Consider the following 21,401-nt stretch of genomic DNA (forward strand, 5'->3'; position numbering starts at 1 on the left):
CATTGCTTTTAATTTGGATGCGTCTTTTTTATTTGTTATCCAAAACTCTGAACCACATGTCGCTTTTCTTTTGTATTCCAACCATTGTGTGTAATGTTTACACCGAGATATTTATAGCTAATAGTATTTTCGATTTGTGTGCCTCTTAGTTCTAAGTGCCTTCCTTAACCTCCCACTACTACAGGCTTTGTTTTTGATGGCTTAACTCCATTTGGTATATTCTTTATCTATTTTTTGCAACATGTAGTGGATATGATCTTGATCTTCTGCTAGTATTACTTGGTCATTAGCAAAACATGATGGACATGTTATAAGGATGCCTTTGGAAGGATGGGTCGATGGAGTAACGGTCGTTGGTAGAAAAATCTCCAATTTAAGATTTGCTGATGATACTACACTTATATTGCAGCAAATGAACAAGAAATTCTAGATCTCCTGCGAAGAGTTGAGTTGGAAAAAGCAATAAAGTTGGTCATAGAAATAATAAAAACAAGACGAAAATAATGGTGATAGACAGATTCAACACTATTCAGCTGAGTAACCACTTGCAGGACTACCAGATAGTAGACAGCTTTCACCATCTCGGATCTAGTATAATTAAGACTGCGAATTCGATGAGTAGCCTAACGAAAGTCTGGAAAGACAGATTTACCTCTCAAAAAATCAAGATGAGGTTGGTTAATGAACTTCGTTCGAATGAAAGGTGTTCTTAATGTTTCTATACGGGCAGAAACTTGGACTCTTCGCTCAAAAGAACGCCAAAAAATTGGTGCTTTTGAGATGTGGTGTTGAAGAAGAATGCTGCGTATACCTTGGATAGATCATCGGACAAGCGTTTTCATTCTTAACCAATTTGACATTAAAAAAGGTTGTTCACAACATGTCTATAGCGAATTCTATAGTTCCTTGGTTAGGTGGTTCGCAGAGATGATAATTTAGAGAGATTAATTGTTTCTGGAATCGTTCCTATGATAAGACCAAGAGGACGGTCACCAAAGAAGACTTCTTCTTTTTCTACGGCACTACAGCCCAAATTGAGCCTTGGCCTCCTTTATTTTTTGCCTCCACCCTTGCCTGTCTGTGGCTGTTCTTCTCCATACACGGACTCCTAAAAGTGCTTGTGCGTCGCTGTTTACTGTGTCTTCCCAGCGCTTTCTTGGCTTTCCAACCGGTCTCTTTCAATATATTCTAGCATTCAGTGTCTTTTTGGTAGCCTATCCTCTCCCATTCTTATCACATGTCCAGCCCATTGCAATCTTTGTATTCTTGTATCATTGTAATCTTTGGACGAAAGAAGACGGTCCAACCAAATTCAAAATTCAGCAGGCCGCTCATACGAAACTCTTAGAACAGCTGAAGATAGAGACCAAATGGAAAACTTGATAGGAATATTGGAGAACATGATTATCCTCAGTAATAGATGAGATGAGGACCGAGACGAGTTTACATGTCAATAATTTTCAATATAACTAAAAACTTTTTCCCTGATGTGTTTGATTTGAAATCATTTTGGCTCTTCGACAACAATGAAGAGATTGAAAGAACATGTCTTATAGTTTCTTCTTGTAGAAAATACTTTTTCTTGTGTACATGTTGTACATTCTCAGTCTTCTTCAATTGACTCAGTGGTCAAATTATTGCAAGTATTAAATAGTGGTTTTTTCTTTATATTTACTTGAGGATCTTCTCTTTGGCTTTGTATTTACATCGGTTTTTAGTACATTTTGGCAATAATTGAGATTTTCCTTCGAAGCTGCAACTACCTAGCACATTAAAACACCTGTTACATTCTAAAATCTGCTTTCTATTTTAGCCAATAAAATTAAAATTTCGGTAGGTTTCACCATACGAATCGGCTTTTGATTTATTTGTGAGAACGTTAACATAAAAAGAAACAGTTTTGAATACGATGTGTGATATTTTCAGTTACTAAATACTGAATTTTAATGGCTGAATTTACTTAAATTAAAAGCTGGGGATTTTGAAAGAATGTGTGTGGGTTTTTTATTGCATTACACCAGGAGAACTTCACAAGATAAGTTTATAGTTGTTATAAAAATCCACAAGGAAAATGAAGTCCTGTAACTGGCTGTATACCATTAATCACAAAAAATTAGTAAAATCCTTTATAAAAGGTATATTTTATTTAAAATCCCTTAAAGGGTTACATCACAGAATGTCTTCAAAGTAAAAAGTAGGTCATCAGTGCGGTTTACGGGTTTTTTTGCCATGCTTGAGCAAGCAATATTATATAAGGGCGAAAACCCTTTAAATGTTAGACAATTCATCATCATCATTAGTAGTTGGCGGTACCATAAGCATGGTGATAGGTTGCTCCCAGAAGATCATAGCCTGATCATAAGAAACATCTTGAGAACACCGCAGCAAAGCTGAGAACCCGTAACAACATCATATAGAAGCTTTGCGGGACTACATGGGGCTCAACAGCAAGTACACTTCGGTGTTCAGCCCTTGGACTCGTATACTCCGCAGCTGAATACTGTTCCCCTGTTTGGCTGAACAGCGTTCACACAAAAATTATAGATACTCAGCTCAATGTCGCCATGCGTCTCATATCTGGAACGATCAAGTATACACCTGTGGAGTGGCTTCCACTACTGAGCCACATACCTCCACCTAACCTTCGTCGTCAGCATGCTCTGCTTAGAGAATTCCAAAAGCTGCTTAACAACCCGCAGTTACCTATACACACATATGTCGCCGACGCTAACTCACATCGATTGCGCTCCAGAAAACCTCCGACTAGAGATGCAATAAACTTGAGTTCCAACAATTTCCAAATGAACTCCCAGTGGAAGAACATGCAGAGCGACAGATCGAACCTAATAATGAGAAACACACCATGCATCACAGAAACTCCACCAGGTTTTGACCTCCCCCGAAAATCATGGTCAACTCTTAACAGGATAAGAACGGGTCATGGAGTCTGCGCAGATTCCCTTTATAAATGGAAAATGAGAACCTCTGCTGAGTGCGACTGCGGCGCCGAGAAACAGACCATCCAGCATATGATTGCCGAATGCCCTCGGAGAAAGTATGATGGAGATCCTCTGGACTTCGCCTCTGCAACACCAGCGTCGATTGAATATATTAATACATTAGATGTTAGACTATAACATATGTGTGATAATGTTGTGTATCAAATTGCCATACGCTAAATAAATAAAATCATCATCAGTGGCGTTACAGCTCTTTATGAGCCAAAGCCTTCTTCAGAACAATCCTCGATTCGCCCCTGTCCCTGGCAACTCTTCTCCATGCTATAATTCCAATAGATATTAAATCATTTTCTAAGTTGACTTGGTACCAAAGTCTCGGTCTTCCTCTTGCTCGTTGTCCTATCGGCCCTCTTCGGTCAAAAACTTTTCTGACTATGGCATCTTCCTCTCGCCTGATTACATGACCTATACATCTAAGGCATCCTACCTTAATGAATTGTACAACGTCAGGTTCTCCAAAATTTCTATACAATTCAAAGTTGTAACGCCTGCGCCACAAACCTTGTTCTATTATGCCTTCATAAATTCGTCTTAGAATTTTTCGCTCAAAACGTTTGAACAGTTCTTGGTCATTCTGAGTAAGTGACCAAGTTTCTGAACCATATGTTAGCACTGGTCTTATTAGTGTTTTGTAGACAGTCAATTTAATTTTTCTAGGTATTTTTGTGTAAGTAATAAGTAATGAAATAAACACACAAATTCAAATATTGACGACAAACATTACCGAAGATCTAACACCAACATGGAATACGATTACAAGTGCTGTAACAGACATCATGAAAAGCAACTTGGGGTACAAACCAAAGAACAAGAAGCAAAAATGGATGACAGAAGAAATACTATTACTAATGGATGAACGACGACGACACAAGAATGACCCAGATGGCAGCAATATGTATAAAAACATTAACAGGCAAATAAAAGCAAAGATAAGAATAGCAAAAAATGAATGGCTTAAGCAACAATGTATCGATCTAGAACATTTACAACGACAGCACGACGATCGGAATTTACATAAAAAGCTTAAGGAGACTGCTGGAATATACAGAAAACGAAGACCAACTATTATAGTTAATCAGGATAACCAGGTAGTGCTAGGTGAAAAAGAGAAAATTCATATATAGGAAAACTGTATTCAGGAGCTCTTTCATGACGAAAGACCCATGAGTGAAGTTTATACAGACGACCAGCTGACTGGCCCTTCAATTACTAAAGAGGAAATAGAAAATGCAATATTATATTCAAAAAACAATAAGGCACCTGGACCTGATGAAATCCCTTCAGAAATACTCAAACTACTAGATGAAAGGGGAATTTCAGCACTACATAAAATATTTAATTTTATTTATGAAACTGGTTGCTATCCTCAGCAGTGGTTGCTCTCTACATTTATTCCCCTACCCAAAAAAGTCAATGCAAAAAGATGTGAGGATCACAGACTCATTAGCCTGATGAGTCACACTTTAAAAATATTCTTAAAAATACTACATCAAAGATTATACAAAAAATGTGAATGGGACATCAGTGATTCTCAGTTTGGGTTTAGGCAAGGTTTGGGAACAAGAGAAGCAATAGTAGCAACACAGGTGTTGGTCCAAAATTGTTACGATCAGAGGAAGGACGTATTCCTGTGCTTTCTAGACTACGAGAAAGCGTTTGATAGTGTCCAACATCACAAGTTAATGCAGATCCTCAAGAAGCTTGATATAGACCAAAAAGACATAAGATGCATTGAAAACTTGTACTGGTATCAGGCAGCACAATTAAAAATAGACAATTCTATATCCAAATCCATACATATAAGAAGGGGTGTTCGGCAGGGATGTGTGCTTTCCCCTCTTTTATTTAACATTTATTCGGAAGCCATATTTCAAGAGTCTTTGGAAGATGCAGAGATGGGAATCAAAGTGAATGGAGTATTAATCAACAACATACGATATGCTGATGATGCTGTCTTAATTTGCGACAACATAGCAGATCTTCAACAACTTGTCACTATAATCGGAGAATACAGTAAGCGAATGGGATTAGAGATTAATACCAAAAAGACCAAATTCATGATCATCTCCAGAAACTTGGATGCATTTGAAAACTCCACCATAACACTGAATACTAAGTCCATTGAGAGAATGAGCAAATTCAAATACCTAGGAACGTGGCTTTTTGAAGACTGGGCATCGGACAGGGAAGTAAAATGTCGCATTGAGCAAGCTCGACAAGCTTTCGTAAAATTCAGGAAGGTACTGAGCTGCTCAGAGTTCGACCTTACACTGAGACTAAGGTTTACTAAATGCTACGTGTGGTCGGTGCTGCTATATGGCATAGAAGGCTGGACACTCAAAACGAGGGATATAAACAGATTATAAGCCTTCGAAATGTGGCTTTATCGCCGTATCCTAAAGATACCATGGACGGCGAAAGTCACAAATGTGGATGTCCTTAAAAGAATCAACCAAAAACGTCAGCTTTTCGAAAACATCAAGAAAAGAAAAACGGCGTATTTGGGTCACATCATGCGAAACGAAAAATACCAGTTCCTTCAACTTATAATCCAGGGTAAAATTGAAGGCAAGAGAGTAATAGGACGCAAGAAAATGTCCTGGCTCCGAAACATAAGGCAATGGACAGGGATTACCGACATACAATCACTGATCCACATTGCAAGAAACAGAGAGTTAATGGAAAATGTGATCGCCAACATCCATTAGTGGATTTGCATTTGAAGAAGAAGAAGAAGAAGAAGAAGGTATTTTTGAGGCCATCTGTCTTCTTAAGCCATAGTAGCACTTATTGGCGAGCACTATTCTTCTTTTAATTTCTTCACTGACATTGTTATCTTTAGTTAGCAGCGAGCCTAGGTATATGAAGGTGTCGACAACTTCCAGTTCTAGGTCGTCAATTATTATTCTTATAGGTATCTGGTTGCTTGACCTAGTGCAACACATATATTTGGACTTTTGAACATTTATATTTAGCCCCATTCTCTGTGCAGATGCTCTTAACGACCGAAATGCTTCAGTCAGAGCTTCTTTAGATCTTCCTATGATGTCTATGTCATCTGCATATCCGACAATTTGTACTGATTTGTTAAAGATAGTACCATTCGTATTAATTTGGGACTCTCGATTTTTTTTTCTAATGCCAGGTTAAATAAGAGACACGATACTCCATCACCCTGTCTTAGTCCATTTTTGCAATGGAAGGGTCTTGAGAAATCGTTCTGGATTTTTACCACGCTCTCTGCTCCTGTGAGCGTAAGTTCAGTTAATTGGACAAAATGAAGCGGTATTTTAAATTCTACCATAGCTAGTAGAAGTTTGCCTCTATTAACTGAGTCGTATGCGGCTTTGAAGTCCACGAATGTGTGGTGGGTGTCTACGCCGAACTCTAGGGTTTTTTCAAGGATCTGCCTCGCTGTAAATATCTGGTCCGTTGTTGATTTATTAGGACGGAAACCGCACTGATATCCTCCTACTATTTCTTCAGCGTAGGATTGCTATGCCATAATGAGTAGAGTGATGCCTCTATAATTATCACACACCATCATGTCTCCCTTTTTGTGTAGAGTACAAAGTACACCCAACTTCCAGTCTGTGGGTGTTTCTTTCTGTTGCCAAATTGCAGTTATCAGTTTATGCATGTGTTTCAAGAGGGTGTCGCCGCCGTTTTTGAAGAGTTCAGCAGGAAGATTATCCGAACCGGGGGCTTTGTTATTTTTAAGTGTTAAGATGGCTTCTCTAATTTCTTCTTCGGTGGGGAGTGGCTGCCGATCATCTTCATTAATTTGAAGCATGGGATCCTCCATCTCGCCATCTTCATAATTGCCACTAAGCAGTTCTTCAAAATGTTGCGCCCATCTGTTTAGTATATGTTCCTTGTTACTAATTATAGAGCCGTCCCTATCTTTACAGGCTATTATTCTGGGTTTGAAGTCTTTTCTGCAGCTATTTATCTGTTGGTAGAATTTTCATATGTCTTTTCCATTGTGGTAGTTAACAATTTCGTTTAGAGCGTGTTCGTATTGTTCTTTCTTTTTTCTTCTGAACATTCTCTTTTCTTCCCTTCTAAGATTATTATAGAATAATAAAAGGAAGTTTCCATAGTTCACAAATATGTGGTCTAGAGGAAACAAAGAACAGTAAAACCTTGATAGAACCGACCTCCATTTAACGGACTTCGGATATAACGGACAAGAAATGAGATCAAATGTAAAAAAAAATTGAATGCAAAAAAATATGAAAAATCGAATTCTACAAGAAAAAACAAAAAGGAAACACCTCAGCACTGCTTTGTGCTAACGCCGATGGATCGCATGGATTGGCTACTATAATAATACTTAATGTTGTTCTGAAGCTATTTCCTTGTGGCATTTTTATAATTAAATATTTTCTATGGGAAATAAGCCACAATTTTTCTAAAAAATGAATTTATTAATGTTTCGAAGCCCAAATCGGGTTTCGTTGTCAAAATACAAAATACTATTAAAATAAACAAAAATGTTGTTGCTAAGTAAAAAAATTCTTCTAAGTATTTATTTAATCTGACTCATTTATATTGGCAATTCAGACGTATATTATACATTTTAAAGTAGAAGACTTTAAAATGATATCGCCAATATTTATGAGTTGCGTTCCTGGGACGACTTTACTAAAAGATAGTTCATTCGATTACATGAAATCAATCCCAACTCAAGAATATCCGTCGCAAAAAAATCATAGCATGTGATCTGTCTTTAAAAAGACAACCAAATGCAACGATGACAGTAAAATTCTCGCGTTAGAGATTCCATAGTAAATCACGAGGGAAAACCAGGAAAAAACCTCGTGATACGATCCCAACATCGTAAGTATTTGGTCTTACATTTAATTTACCTTCAATAAACTAATACCAAATTCTGACTTTAATATGTTTGAATTATAAATAATATTAATAATACATAGATATGCAATAAGTAATACTAAAATATAAAATTTGTACTAACTCGATATGTTATTGACTTACTAATCGTGGTATTTTCTTTCTATTGACTTCCTCTTTCAGTATGGGTAACCACATCATACTGCATTCTACCGAGGAATTTGCGACACAATTGGTTTCATTTAACATAATTAGAGCCGCTTCTTTGATTTTCTCTTTTTACTAAAAAAAAAAAAATGTATGTTTTGCCAAAAAATACATCGTTTATTCAACCCATGAATTAGTGAATAATTTTGTCAAACAAATGAGTATATTATGAAGTAGAAAAGTAAGAAAGTAGCGAACAAAACTTTATTAATTTTTTTCAAAACTTACAGATTTGTACACTGTACCTAAATACAGTACCTACATAATTTCCAAAAAGAATTTGATTGATTTTAAACCTATTTTTATACAACGGACTTTCGGCTTTAACAAACATCTCGTCCCCCCAATTAGTCCGTTATATCGAGGTTTTACCGTATCAACTCTAAGAAGGTAGGGTAAGGGGGGTATGGTATGATGGGGTAGCTAAGGAAAATAACAAAAATACAACATAATTACTACGTTTATTAATATTACTAATTGATGGCACGGTACGTCATTAATCTAAATATGATTTGGTACAATCTTTGGAAAATCAACCTATCACATTTTTCAACAATCAGACATTAATAAGAACATTATGAAAAACCATCTTGCCCCATACTATGGGGTAATGGAATTGGGGCATGATGGTGATGCTAATTAATTCTCACAAAACAAACAAAAATGTGTATTTGCTCCAGATCTTCATTGTCCACCCTAGCACAAGCATTGTGAGCTCAACATCCACAGATCTGGCAGCCTACCCAGGGTTCTGACGATGTCACTTTATCTATGGCTGTTTTCATAGCATCTCTCGACCACTCTCCTCTTTTTGTTTTTTTCTTGTAAGTACGTACCATGGTATTATCTAAAATAATGATCCAATGTTATTTATTAAAAATTTAAATTAACCCAGACTTACCACCAATGTCCCATCATACCCCGCACCCAATATCCCATCTTGCCTCAAAAGGTAACTTTGAACAAAAAAAATTCACTAATTAAATGTTTAACGTATTCACACAAACAATATGCCATTATCAAAATAAGAATACTAGTAAACAACGATAAAAAAGACATTAATGAGGTGATCATAATTACCTTAAAATAACGATGGTTGTCCTTGCACAAAATTAGATCAACGGGGCGCTAAAACAGTTTTCCGTTTGTAAACAAAAAACGCGTGCACTCTCATTCACGGTTTCCCTTGCAGGGACCGTTAAGTCGAATGACTCTTCCTATTGAGTTACTGCATGCTATTCACCAACGTGTAGTTTCTTGTTTGTGTGCGGTACCCCGTCTTACCTCGAGACCCCGTCATGCCCCCCATTCCCCTACCACAAAATTTATTAAAGAGTTAAATATTAAAAATATTGTTCATCAAAGTGCAGGAAAATACATCATAGAACTGACCCAATAGGAAGGAGAAAGAAGCGATTAAGCCTGGATAACAAATTGTACAAACACAAACATTTAAAATAACGTTTTGTAAATGATTTACATAGTATTTTTCAATCGATTGTGGTTTGGTGTGTCAGAATTTATAGATACATATTCCTCCGGAGGAACCATCTTTGGTTCGCAAAATGGTTCCTCCCTACGAACCACAAAATGGGTTTTATGAATAAAAGCGGAGTATAAGGGAGCATCCATAAACTACGTCGTTGAAAGGGGGAGGGGGGACTTTGCTTATTACGACGGTATACGACAGGGGGAGGGGGCCATAAGTGCACATCCGACGTCGTTTAAAGTTCACGAATATAAAAAATATACCCTACTTTAGAATGAAAAAGAATTTGTATATTACTTTTATCGCATACTTTTCATTTCGTTTTTATCACTCACAGCCTTAGTAATATTGCTAGCAGTTTTATACAGAATAACAAACAATAAAACATTGTCCTATGTCTTTAAACAAACGCTTCTTTTAAGAACAACGTGTGGAAGCAATAAATATTAAACTGTTCACTTATTTACTGAATACTCTGTGTGAAAAAATTCTAAAAGAATGAATAGAAATAAAATATTCTATTCTATTTAGTTGTACATTGTATCTATTTATACTTAATAAAAGAAATGGCATTGAAATCAAAACAAAATAAGTATCAAGATTTATATGATGCAGTTAAGAAAGTATAGGAACTCCGATAAAAGTGTTGTCTTTTGTCCCTATAAAGCTAATTATTAGCTGTACAGTGAATTGAGATAGTGAGAGTACGCGGATATTAATGAGCTACATAGTAATACATACTGATTTTGATACATTCGTAAGTATACTTTGAGAGCTAACTTTTAAAAATCTAGGAATAACATGGAATTTAAAACAAAAATCACTAAAAAGGGGGGTCATGAGTTGCAATTGCGACGTCGGTATGAGGGGGGTCAACTGCAAACGACGCTTTACGACGGTTAAGGGGGGAGAGTATTAAAAACTCCAAAATTTTTACGACGTAATTTATGGATGATCAATAAACTCCGAGTATGTTTTCATAAGTATGTAAAGTTTATGTCCCATTTCATATCAATAAAAATATGTTGATGTGATGAGTTTCTACTCACAGTACATAAGAGTAGATACTCTCTTAATTTTTAGACCTGTAGAGTGGAGTATGTACTCCCAACATTTGGAGTATAAACTATATGCTCATTTTTATTCATACGTGTCATTATAAAGATCACTGTATTGCAAAAATTTTGCTGTCAAAATTGTGAGCACAGAAAAGAATAAATTACATAATACTATTCTTGTACTATTCGACCAATAAGACAAATTCTTCTAAAATATTCCACAAAAACATATAGGTATTTCGCCTTTTCACAGTAGTTATCCCTGCCGTCCTGTATGGCACTTTCTAAAGACATACAAGGCCACCTTCTGTTACAAAAATTGCATGTATTGTCATCAAAGAACAAGCCTCATTGTCATGAAGGACTTTTGTGCCAGTTGGGTTAACAAAAGACCGAAACCTGCCCGATTACAAAAATAGAAAAGTCAAATCAAGTTTGCTGACAATTTGGAAGTAACGATATTTTGGTGTGTCAGATGTTAGCAGAAGAGAAGTAAATCATTATATTATTTATTGATACTCAGAGCACTCAGAGGATGCAATTACGAATTCCATGAACTTAAAACTAGTTGCAATTTTGTTTATATTTATATGTATATTCAATATGACCGGTCCTTGAAAATTTACATTTGCTGATCATCACGACACACTTAATAAATCTATAAAAAAGTAACATTGAAAAGTTAGAACACCTCTTTTAATTACACAATAATTTAAATGAAAAGGCACCTTCGATTGCAACAACTACATACATAGTCCAAACGAACAGTAGGCTGTGAATACAAGGATGATGTCACGTCAGGCAGTGACGTAACGCGCGCAAGTAAAAGTAAGGTTGCTTTCAAATTGATCATTATTCAGATTCCTTCCCACAAATTGCTACATTAACTAGCCAAGTGTTGACTAGTGTATTTAAGGAACTTTTGGCTATATAATCGGTAAAAACAAATATGGCATTAATACTATTAGGCCTGGATCCCGGGTACCAAAAAAAAGTTGATTAATAGCAAGCTGAAAATTTGTTAATGGTTTAACGGTGTCTAGTCGGACCAACTTTAATGTACGGGAACACTGGAACAGGAGAAGTTTTAATTGTGGAACAGGTTAAAAATTTGAAACGTCAAACTACGAAAAAAAAAAATGATTTTGTTAACGTTTCGACGCCCAAGTCGGGTATCGTCGTCAAAATACAAATTAATACTAAATTAAACAAAAATGTTGTTCTTCTAATAATTTATTTAATCTGACTCATTTATATCGGCAATTCAGACATGTATTATACATAGTATACAGTAGTACATAGTACATAGAAGTACATAGAAGACTTTAAAATGATATTGCCAATATTGATGAGTTGCGTTCCTGGGACGACTTTACTAAAAGATAGTATATTTGATTAGATGAAATCAACCCAACCCAAGAATATCCGCCACAAAAAATCATAGCATGTGATCTGTATACCGAGGAAAGTACGAATTATGAAAATGTCCTTAGCATGTCGTAGTTGTTTATGTTTAATTTTGTCATTTTTCCCTGGTTTGGAGTCGGTATCTGGAATATATCCTCTACTTAGACATGTAATAGTAGCTTTGTATGTGTGGACTCAAAATTTCTTGAGTATGCCAATCACTCATGTTTTATGCTCTTATAAGCTGTTTTAATCGTCTATAAATGCAATAAAGACGTCTTTCTACACAATTTTTAAATGGTTAGTTGCATAGATAGAGTATCAGATAAAAATTCCGTCATCATCATTCATCATCATTCTCTTTGCCTTATCCCTATGCGGGGTCGGCTTCCCTAATTGCATTTCTCCACACAATTCTGTCTTGGGTCATATCAATGTTAATCCCCTTTACCAACATGTCCTGCCTTATCGCCTCCCCCCAGGTCTTCTTTGGTCTTCCTCTCCTACTCCTTCCAGGAATCTGCACTTCAGCTATTCTTCGTATTGGGTGATTAACGTCTCGACGTTGAACATGACCGAACCATCTTAACCTATGCTCTCTCATTTTGGCATCAATTGGTGCCACACCTAGACTTCCCCTAATATACTCATTTCTAATTTTATCCTTCTTTGTCACTCCACTCATCCATCTAAGCATTCTCATTTCCGCCACATGCATTCGTTGTTCCTCTTTCTTTTTCACTGCCCAACATTCAGTCCCGTACATCATAGCCGGTCTTATGGCTGTTTTATAGAATTTTCCCTTCAGCTTCATTGGAATTTTTCTGTCACACAACACACCACTCGCTTCTTTCCACTTCATCCATCCAGCCCTAATTCTACTGCATGCATCTCCATCTATTTCTCCATTACTCTGTAATACCGATCCTAGGTACTTAAAACTATTGCTTTTCACAATCATTTCACCATCCAAAGATACCATTTTATTTGTAGTAGCTCCATCTTTAAATGAACATTCCAAATACTCTGTTTTTGTCCTACTAAGTTTTAAACCTTTTTCCTCCAGAGCTTGTCTCCACTGTTCCAGTTTTTGTTCTAAGTCTCTTTCACTATTTCGTACTAACACGACATCATCAGCATACATTAAGCACCATGGAATGTTACCCTGTAGTTTCGCTGTTATCTGGTCCAAAACTAATGAGAATAAATACGGACTAAGCACAGAGCCTTGGTGCAATCCTACTTTCACATGAAATTTATCAGTCTCTCCCACACCTGTCCTAACACTAGTCGTTACTCCCTCATACATATCCCTCACAATCTTTACATATTCACCAGGGACTCCTTTCTTATTGAGTGCCCATCACAGAATCTCTCGAGGAACTCTATCATATGCTTTCTCAAGATCAATGAATACCATATGAGCGTTTGTTTCTTTACTTCTGTATTTTTCCATCAACTGCCTTATAATGAAAATTGCATCTGTTGTTGATCTACCCTGCATAAAGCCAAATTGATTCTCGGATATTTCGGTCTCTTCACGTATCCGTCTGTCAATTACTCTTTCCCATATTTTCATGGTGTGGCTAAGCAGTTTTATAGCCCTGTAGTTTGTACATTGTTGTATATCTCCCTTGTTTTTGTAAACAGGTACCAGTATACTGCTTCTCCATTCGTCTGGCATTTGTCCGACTTCCATAATTCTATTAAATAGACCTGCTAGCCACCTTGTTCCTGTCTCTCCCAATGCTCTCCATACTTCCCCAGGAATATCATCTGGTCCTACCGCTTTTCCTTTCTTTATTTTTTGAAGCGCTTGAGCCACTTCCTCGTTTGTTATTTTGGTGACCATTGCTGCTACTGTCTCCGTTGACTCTACAGGCTGTCTGTCAAATTCTTCATTTAGTAAGCTGTCAAAGTACTTTCTCCATCTCTTTTTGACTTCCCTTTCGTAAACTAGTATTTTATTATTTTCATCTCGGATACATTTTGGATACTCTCTGTTTGGCTATTTTATATATCTTCGTTTCGCCTTCCCTGGTATCAAGTTGATCATATAGGTTTGAATACGCTTCTGCTTTGGCTTTTGCTACTGCTACTTTCGCTTCCTTTTTCGCCACCATATAGTTTTGAAGATCTGTGTCGGATCTGGTTTCTTGCCACTTTTTATATAATTTTCTCTTCTCTTTTATTTTTCCTTGTACTTCGTTTGACCACCACCAAGTCTCTTTATCCTCAAACTTTTTTCCTGACGTTTTCCCAAGTATTTCAATAGCAGTCTCTCTAATACTACTGGCCATTTTTCTCCAAATTGTATTAGGGCTTCCTTTCATGTTCCAACATATTTTTTCTACTATTCTTCTCCTGAATAGACCTTCTTTCTCATCTTTCAGCAGCCACCATTTGATTTTTTGTGGTCCTCTCCGATATTTTTGTTTAGTTTCGCTTTTTACTTCGATGTCCAGAACAAGCAGCTTATGTTGTTGGCTTACTGTCTCACTCACTATTACCTTGCAGTCCTTGCATTCACGTATGTCTTCTTTCCTTATCATGAAGTAGTCTATTTGGGATTGATGTTGTCCACTTTTGTAGGTAATAAGTTGAGTTTCTCTCTTTTTAAAGAATGTGTTAACAATCGCCATATCCAATGCTGTTGCTAATTCAAGCATGTCATCTCCAGCTTCATTTCTAGTTCTAAAGCCTAATCCCCCATGTATTGTTTCATATCCTGTCTTGGTTTGGCCCACATGTGCATTGAAATCACCTCCTATTATAACTTTCTCCTCTGCTGGAATATCACTCAGTACGTCTCCTAATTGATCATAGAAAGCTCTTCTTTCATTCTCACCCAGACCTGTTTGGGGAGCATACACACAAACAACATTCAATACCTCTTTATCAATTACAAATTTCACTGACATCATTCTATCACTAGTTCTTACAACTTCTACTACGTTATCTTTCATTTCACTATCAGCAATTATACCAACTCCATTTCTAGTGTTACTACTCCCTACATACCACAATTTGTATCCTTCACCTAGTTCTTTCGCCCTTTGTCCTTTCCACCTAGTTTCTTGAATACAAGCAATTTGAACTCTTCTTCGTTTGAGCGCATCCACTAACTCCAGACTCTTACCTGTAAGACTACCAAGATTCCAAGACCCTATCCTGATTTTTCTAACCTGCAATTTTTTTTTTTTTTTTTTTTTATCAGATAAAAATTCCGTGTCATATAAAATAAATGTAAAAGTCTGTGTGCTGTCACTAACATTGTTCAGCACAAAGACGCACATTAAGAGCCCCTACTTTTAGGGTTTTACACCATGTCCTCATCTTCTGCATCTTTGCAGGGGAAGGAACCTCCCAACGAACCATGTAAGACGAGGTATAGGCATTGCATCAAGCTTCCCTTTTTAGTTTTCTTGGAAGTTGACCCATCTCTTGCTGATTTTTTGTTTGTCGTTGCTTGTTGATTATTTTTTGTTAGTTCCCTAATCCTATGAATTTGGGATGTTAGTTTATCTTCTTTTGTGCCGATACATTTTGTGTATTGATCTTCTATTTGTGTTATTTGTCCTCATCTTCTGTTCATCGCTGCGTCTTTGTTCTGAAAGACAAGAACATATGTATTACTCGACCATTTCTCCGGGTGTTTCTTCATTCTGTTACTTGGTCTTCATTTGTCCCAAGAAGATCATTATGAATAAGGGTCCGTTCTGTTTGCTGTTTTTTACCACACATTGTTGTTTGGTGGGTACATATATCTCGATGGCGTGTTGGAGTAACTGGCAGTTTTAGTACTGCGTTGGTTTTGTCCGGGGCAAAATACTTGCTTCAGGAGCAACAGGGTGTGATGCCTATGACACGATTTATTCTGTGTAACTACTGTGTTAGGGTACATTAGGTTTAGCTATTTTATATATAACAGATATCATTATTTGTAATTCCAATTTATTTTTATTATGTACAATTCTTACCTTTTTCTTTTTTGTTTTAGATCACTTACATGGATATACCAAAACCTTCCAGCAGAAAAAGAAAGGTAAGTTTGTTTCACAATTGTTTGTTTTTTTAAGTCTTCAATCTATTTCCTTAGTTTTTTTGTCGTAGATTTGAAGCCAAGTATTTTTGCTTGTTTATAACAGAATCTGGATAGATTTCCTTCTCCAATTTTGGAATGTAGTCGTTGGAGATTATTAAATTTTCTCTTTCATTTAAAGTTACCGAATTTTTTGCCGTTTCATCCACTACCTCATTGTCTTTGACTCCGAACTCCGGCATGTCCTTTTACCCAGATAAAAACCAAACCATGGAGCTATTGACTTCTTAATGTGGCATAACAACTCATTATGTTTTTTGGTTGTGATATTGTCTAAAGAGCAAATAAAACCGTGTCCCCAAAGTTCTGTTTAAACGCGTAAGTTAGAGCTCTTTCAATAATTACAAAAAAAATACTAAAGAAAGAAGAAAAAATTAGTGGAGTGAGAATGTTCCGTAAAATACATAAATCAAAATACCTATTATAAATAAGGCTTTACATAATTTGAAATACGACAGTTATGTACTTGGTACTTCGGTGATATGTACTATAATATTATTACTACTATACTATTATTACTACTTATACATATCACAATTTTATATATTTTATCTTGTACGTGAGCTTCAGCACGCTTCCTTGTAGCATTCAAAGAAATTCCACACTTGCCACTCTCAATTCTTCACCTGACCGATACCGGTACTGCGGTACTGCCGACGCGGCGTACCGGTAGTACCGAGGTACGTGCCTCCGATTTGTGGACATCGAGATCATTAGCTTTTTTCACGGTGTGTGTACATGCGTATTGTTGTTTTCAAACGGTTCAAACAGAAACTGAAAACGATTTACCGGTTCAAATGACCGTATCATTAAATAATACGGTAAGAGTGCGATGTGTAATTAGGATTGTGTTTATATTATAAGTACTGCCTTCCGAATAAATGGCCTTTTAATTTTTGATGTCTGCTAGGGGTTCTCAAAATGTGAATATGAACTTTCACTCGGATTTTAGAAGATACAAAAGACGGTTCTAAAAACTGTTGTCGTATGGCAGCGTTTAGACTCTGCGATATATGCGAGCAATTTATCGTAACGATGGAGTTGTTTTAATTTATCGTCGTGTGTAAATCGTACATCGCAGCGATTTATCGCTGGTTTAGACGCTGCGATAAGTGCGAGCAATTTATTGTAACGATCGAGTTATTTCATTTTATAATCAATCGTAACAATATATCGCAGCGTCTAAACAAGCTTTAAAAAAAATCAATAAATCGTATCGATTTATGGTCACAATAAATTGCCCGCATTTATCGCGGCGTCTAAACGCTGCTTATGGTATTATGTGTTGGGTATAATAACTAATAACTGAATAAAATTCTTCTTCTTTTATCTAGCCGTATTTACAATGTGCTTCTTCTTCCATTTGGCGACTTATCTCGGGCTATTCTAACTAGTCTATTTTCTGTTATTCTGCTAATGTAACAATTCCATTATTCCTTTCGAAATTGCATCCATTCGGTTATATTTCCTATCCTGAACGTATTTCTCATGTCATTTATTCTATGTTTATGTACTCATAACGTTATGTACTCAAAACTATGTTATCATAACTATCATATTTTCTATCACTTTTATGATTATGATCCGATGATACTTGTCTATAGTATATGTATGGCGTCTGATAACCTTACTGTGTCGAATGCTTTTTCTAAATCGACAAAGCGCATTCAAAATTAAGCTTAACAGGTTTCCATCCATGCGTCCTATGGCTCTGCAGCCCAATTCGAGCCCTGGCCTTCCTTAGCAAATTCTCTCATTCGTTAAGGTCTGTAGCCATTCTCCTCCACAATGGACTGCTACGGGAATCTTGCGTCCTCATCTTCTTGCGTCCTCATCATCCTCCTATCACTTTCTCTGCCTTCCAATAGTTCCCTTTCCCTGCATTCTTGCATTCAACAGTTTTTTTATCTGCTTTATAAAATTCTGCTTTCTTCCATTCTAAATACATGGGCCTGCCTATTGAAGACGCCTTAACAGGTTTATTCCACTATAATTGCTGGGACCGTTTTTCGCCTTTCGCCGTGGAATTATAATAGTGGTTCTCCATTCCTCAGATTTTCGTCCTAATCTTATAACTATTAACATGATTGTGAACTGCGTTACATCTTTCTATTAGTTCAGTTTTATTAGAGTTTGTTGCACCTCGCTTTATGTTGTTTGCGTTAATTCATTTGGTGGCATTTCGGTTGTGTCATGTTCTTTTGATTTCCATTGTTTGGTTCAGTTGTTTATCCTCTTATGCCAGATTTTTTACCGCAATCAGTAAAAGGCATGCTCAGTTTCCGTAGATAACTTTTTCAACTATTGTACTGTTTTCCATTTTTGTACTTTTAATATCTTCTTGTGTTTTTTTTAGGTATATTCCAAGTAAGCCTCCTCTTTTCTTGTGAACCCGTGTGTATGCACTTTTTTGTTTGAATTTTTACTTATTTTTCTTTCTCCAACAGAATTGTGTTGCTGCTGTTTTGAAGTTGTTTTTAAAAGTTAATATTAAATTTGTATTTACAACAATCTCCGATTATTTAATTTTTCAAGTCTTGATATATTTTTGTATAGCTATTAAAATTATAAGCCCGAACAATAACAAGGAATACTAATCTCAGGTTGGTCAATGCCCTTATTTTACCCATTGTTACAAAGGTAGAAGGCCGAACAACAAGAGAAAGATTTTCAAGGGATGAAGGAATGAGGAGCAGAGTTGTAATTGAGTTGCTTTTGAAGATATCCCTCCACAATTGATCAAATATAACATTTATTCAGTCGAGCAAGGAATTTAAAACAATCTAAATTAAAACATCGAGCAAGGAATGCCTACACTCTGGAATGAAAAACAAGAAAATACAGACTGATAGATAAAATTGAGAAGAATAAATATTATTTTAAAAAGACCTTAAAGTTAAGAAGATCACTATATGACAAAATATTTTCAACGTCGACTAAGATTCTACAGACTGAATAGTCCTTTATGAAAGACTTGAAGTCCAGAAGGACCTAGGAAGAGCAGCTTCAGGACATAATGAGGGACTTAATTATAGATTAATAATGCCTGGTTGCACCAACAAATCTTCAGCAACAGCTTAGCCCAGCTCCATAATTTTCGATTGCTATCAATGCAATCCACGTGGCAATCAATTGTGGCAAGTTGAAAATTGATCTAAGATTCAATGGTGCAACGCGTATGTTTCGTAAGCTTAGCTTAAGACACGTCTTAAGCTTAAGATTTGTTGGTACAACCAGGCATAACACTAATTTTGAACTTATTTCTCTCTAAACGGTATATTAATATAAAAACAATGTGTGTGTACTTTGTACGCACTTAAGAAGTTATACTTCTATTATATGATTTCAACGAAATTAATATACTTTAAACAGTTTATTTATATTTTATTTAAATATTAAACTAATTTTAATACTTCCTCTTCTCAAAAAATTTTATTAAAACAGTGCCAAAAATTAAAATAATAAAAGAATAAAACACACACAAACAAACACATTGAAAAATGCCACAAATGATTTTTGAACAATGTAGGAAAAATTTTTAACTAAATACGTATTTTCTGAAAAAGAAATTATATAATAAACTTACAATCATAAAATGTATAAAAAAAAATAAAAAAAAATAAAAGTTTTCATTGGGGTTCGAACCCGCTTATCAGCGCAGGTAGTATTGAAATTCATTCACCTTAAACTTTTACCCACGGAGACCATGTGTCATCATGTGCGAAGATCAACTAACTAAACGGATTAAACTTTTGACGGTTCCGAATTTAACCAAATTATTTTGATTTCGAATTGAAATTATTTAGAATTGAAAGAAATATTAGAATACAACAAAACATAGAGTAAGAAAACAATATATTAGGTGAATATTGATAGAAATTTTGATGGTAATCAAATTATGTAAATCAAAGCATTACATACTATTTTAGTAGGTTCTTTTTAAATTTTCCAAATAGGTAGGTCCTACCTATGAAATTTTTTATTAGGATACTGAAACATTTACAATTATTACGTACCTGTCGCTTTTAAAAACTATTTAAAAAGTCACTACAATATTATAAACTTGCATTTTTCTCTGTCATCACAACAATAAAAACTAATATACACAACATTAATTTGTTTATCCAAAATCTCCATATTGAACAATTATTGACAGATGATTTTAACACCCAATCAGATCCCGTATAACGTTTATACCATACTGTCTGTGTGCGCATGCGCGCAGAATTATGAAATTTTACTCTCAATCGCGCCTAAACAAGTATACTTCAAAAATCGAAACTATCTAAATGGTTAGACAAAATTGTAAAGATAGACAATAATAGACATCCACTTCTGAAAATATTCGTATTCATGTTCTTATATTGTTTTATCCATTTTATCATAAATATCATACATATGGCTGACTATAAATACAACATGTAAACAACTTTCAACACAGTTCATTTAGTCAAAGACTGATAAACACCGATCTGCCCTTTATTTTCCTGAAACAACATTTTGACAACCTCTGATATAAACTGTAGAAAATACCTTCCTTTATAAGTAGCGTTTTAGATTTCGTTCTGGCCGAAAACCGGCATGCATCGGCAGGTGAATTACTGGCAGTACTTAATAATGGATGTTCAACGACGATTTTAACATAAAGGGTTATTTTCTGTAGAGTGCATCTGGTCAAATCGTTCGATTAACCTGAATTTCATATAATGGAACCTTACTGAATTTAAAAAGTTTTTTCGTGTTTTACCTTTAGATTTATTTTTAGTTCACAAAATGAAAACTTGAAATGGAAAATTAAATCTTCTTCATTCAAAAAGGAGCAGTCTGGATGACGGTGTGGCATTATATTTTCTAGCCCTTAAAACTCTAGCTCTAGCCTAGCCCTTCTACTCAGCTGCAGCCGTGTTTAGTCTAATTAGAAAAATGCATAATACTTATTAGTGGAGTCAATGAAGGTGGATATGAGTTATTACCTCAGATTTCGTTGAACCTCCATCGATTTTCATAAAAATTGGTGAGTGGTTAAAGGATACCTCAAGGAACAAAGGTGACATAGTGCCAACTTGCGCTTTTTGCATTTTAGGGGTGAAATACACCCCATTTTTAAAATTATTTTTTAGATTTCTGAAAGTGCAGTCACTGTAAGTTTTCACTTCCTATTTCGTTGAACCTTCATCGATTTTCATGAAAATCGGTAAGTAGTTAGAGGATACCTCAACAAATAAAAGTTATATAGCATCAACTTGCGCTTTTGCCTTTTA

At 35.7% G+C, this 21,401-nt stretch overlaps 1 protein-coding gene across 1 annotated transcript in view; it reads left to right on the plus strand.

Moving 5' to 3' along the window:
- Window positions 1–21,401, plus strand: part of LOC126883846 (uncharacterized) — a 154,101-nt gene that overhangs the window by 90,855 nt on the left and 41,845 nt on the right. The window contains exon 5 of the mRNA XM_050649522.1: window positions 16,039–16,083. Within this exon, the coding sequence (XP_050505479.1) occupies window positions 16,039–16,083 (45 nt within the window). The remainder of the gene's footprint in view (window positions 1–16,038; window positions 16,084–21,401) is intronic.

Source organism: Diabrotica virgifera, chromosome 4 (genome assembly GCF_917563875.1).
Source record: "Diabrotica virgifera virgifera chromosome 4, PGI_DIABVI_V3a".
NCBI lineage: Eukaryota > Metazoa > Arthropoda > Insecta > Coleoptera > Chrysomelidae > Diabrotica > Diabrotica virgifera.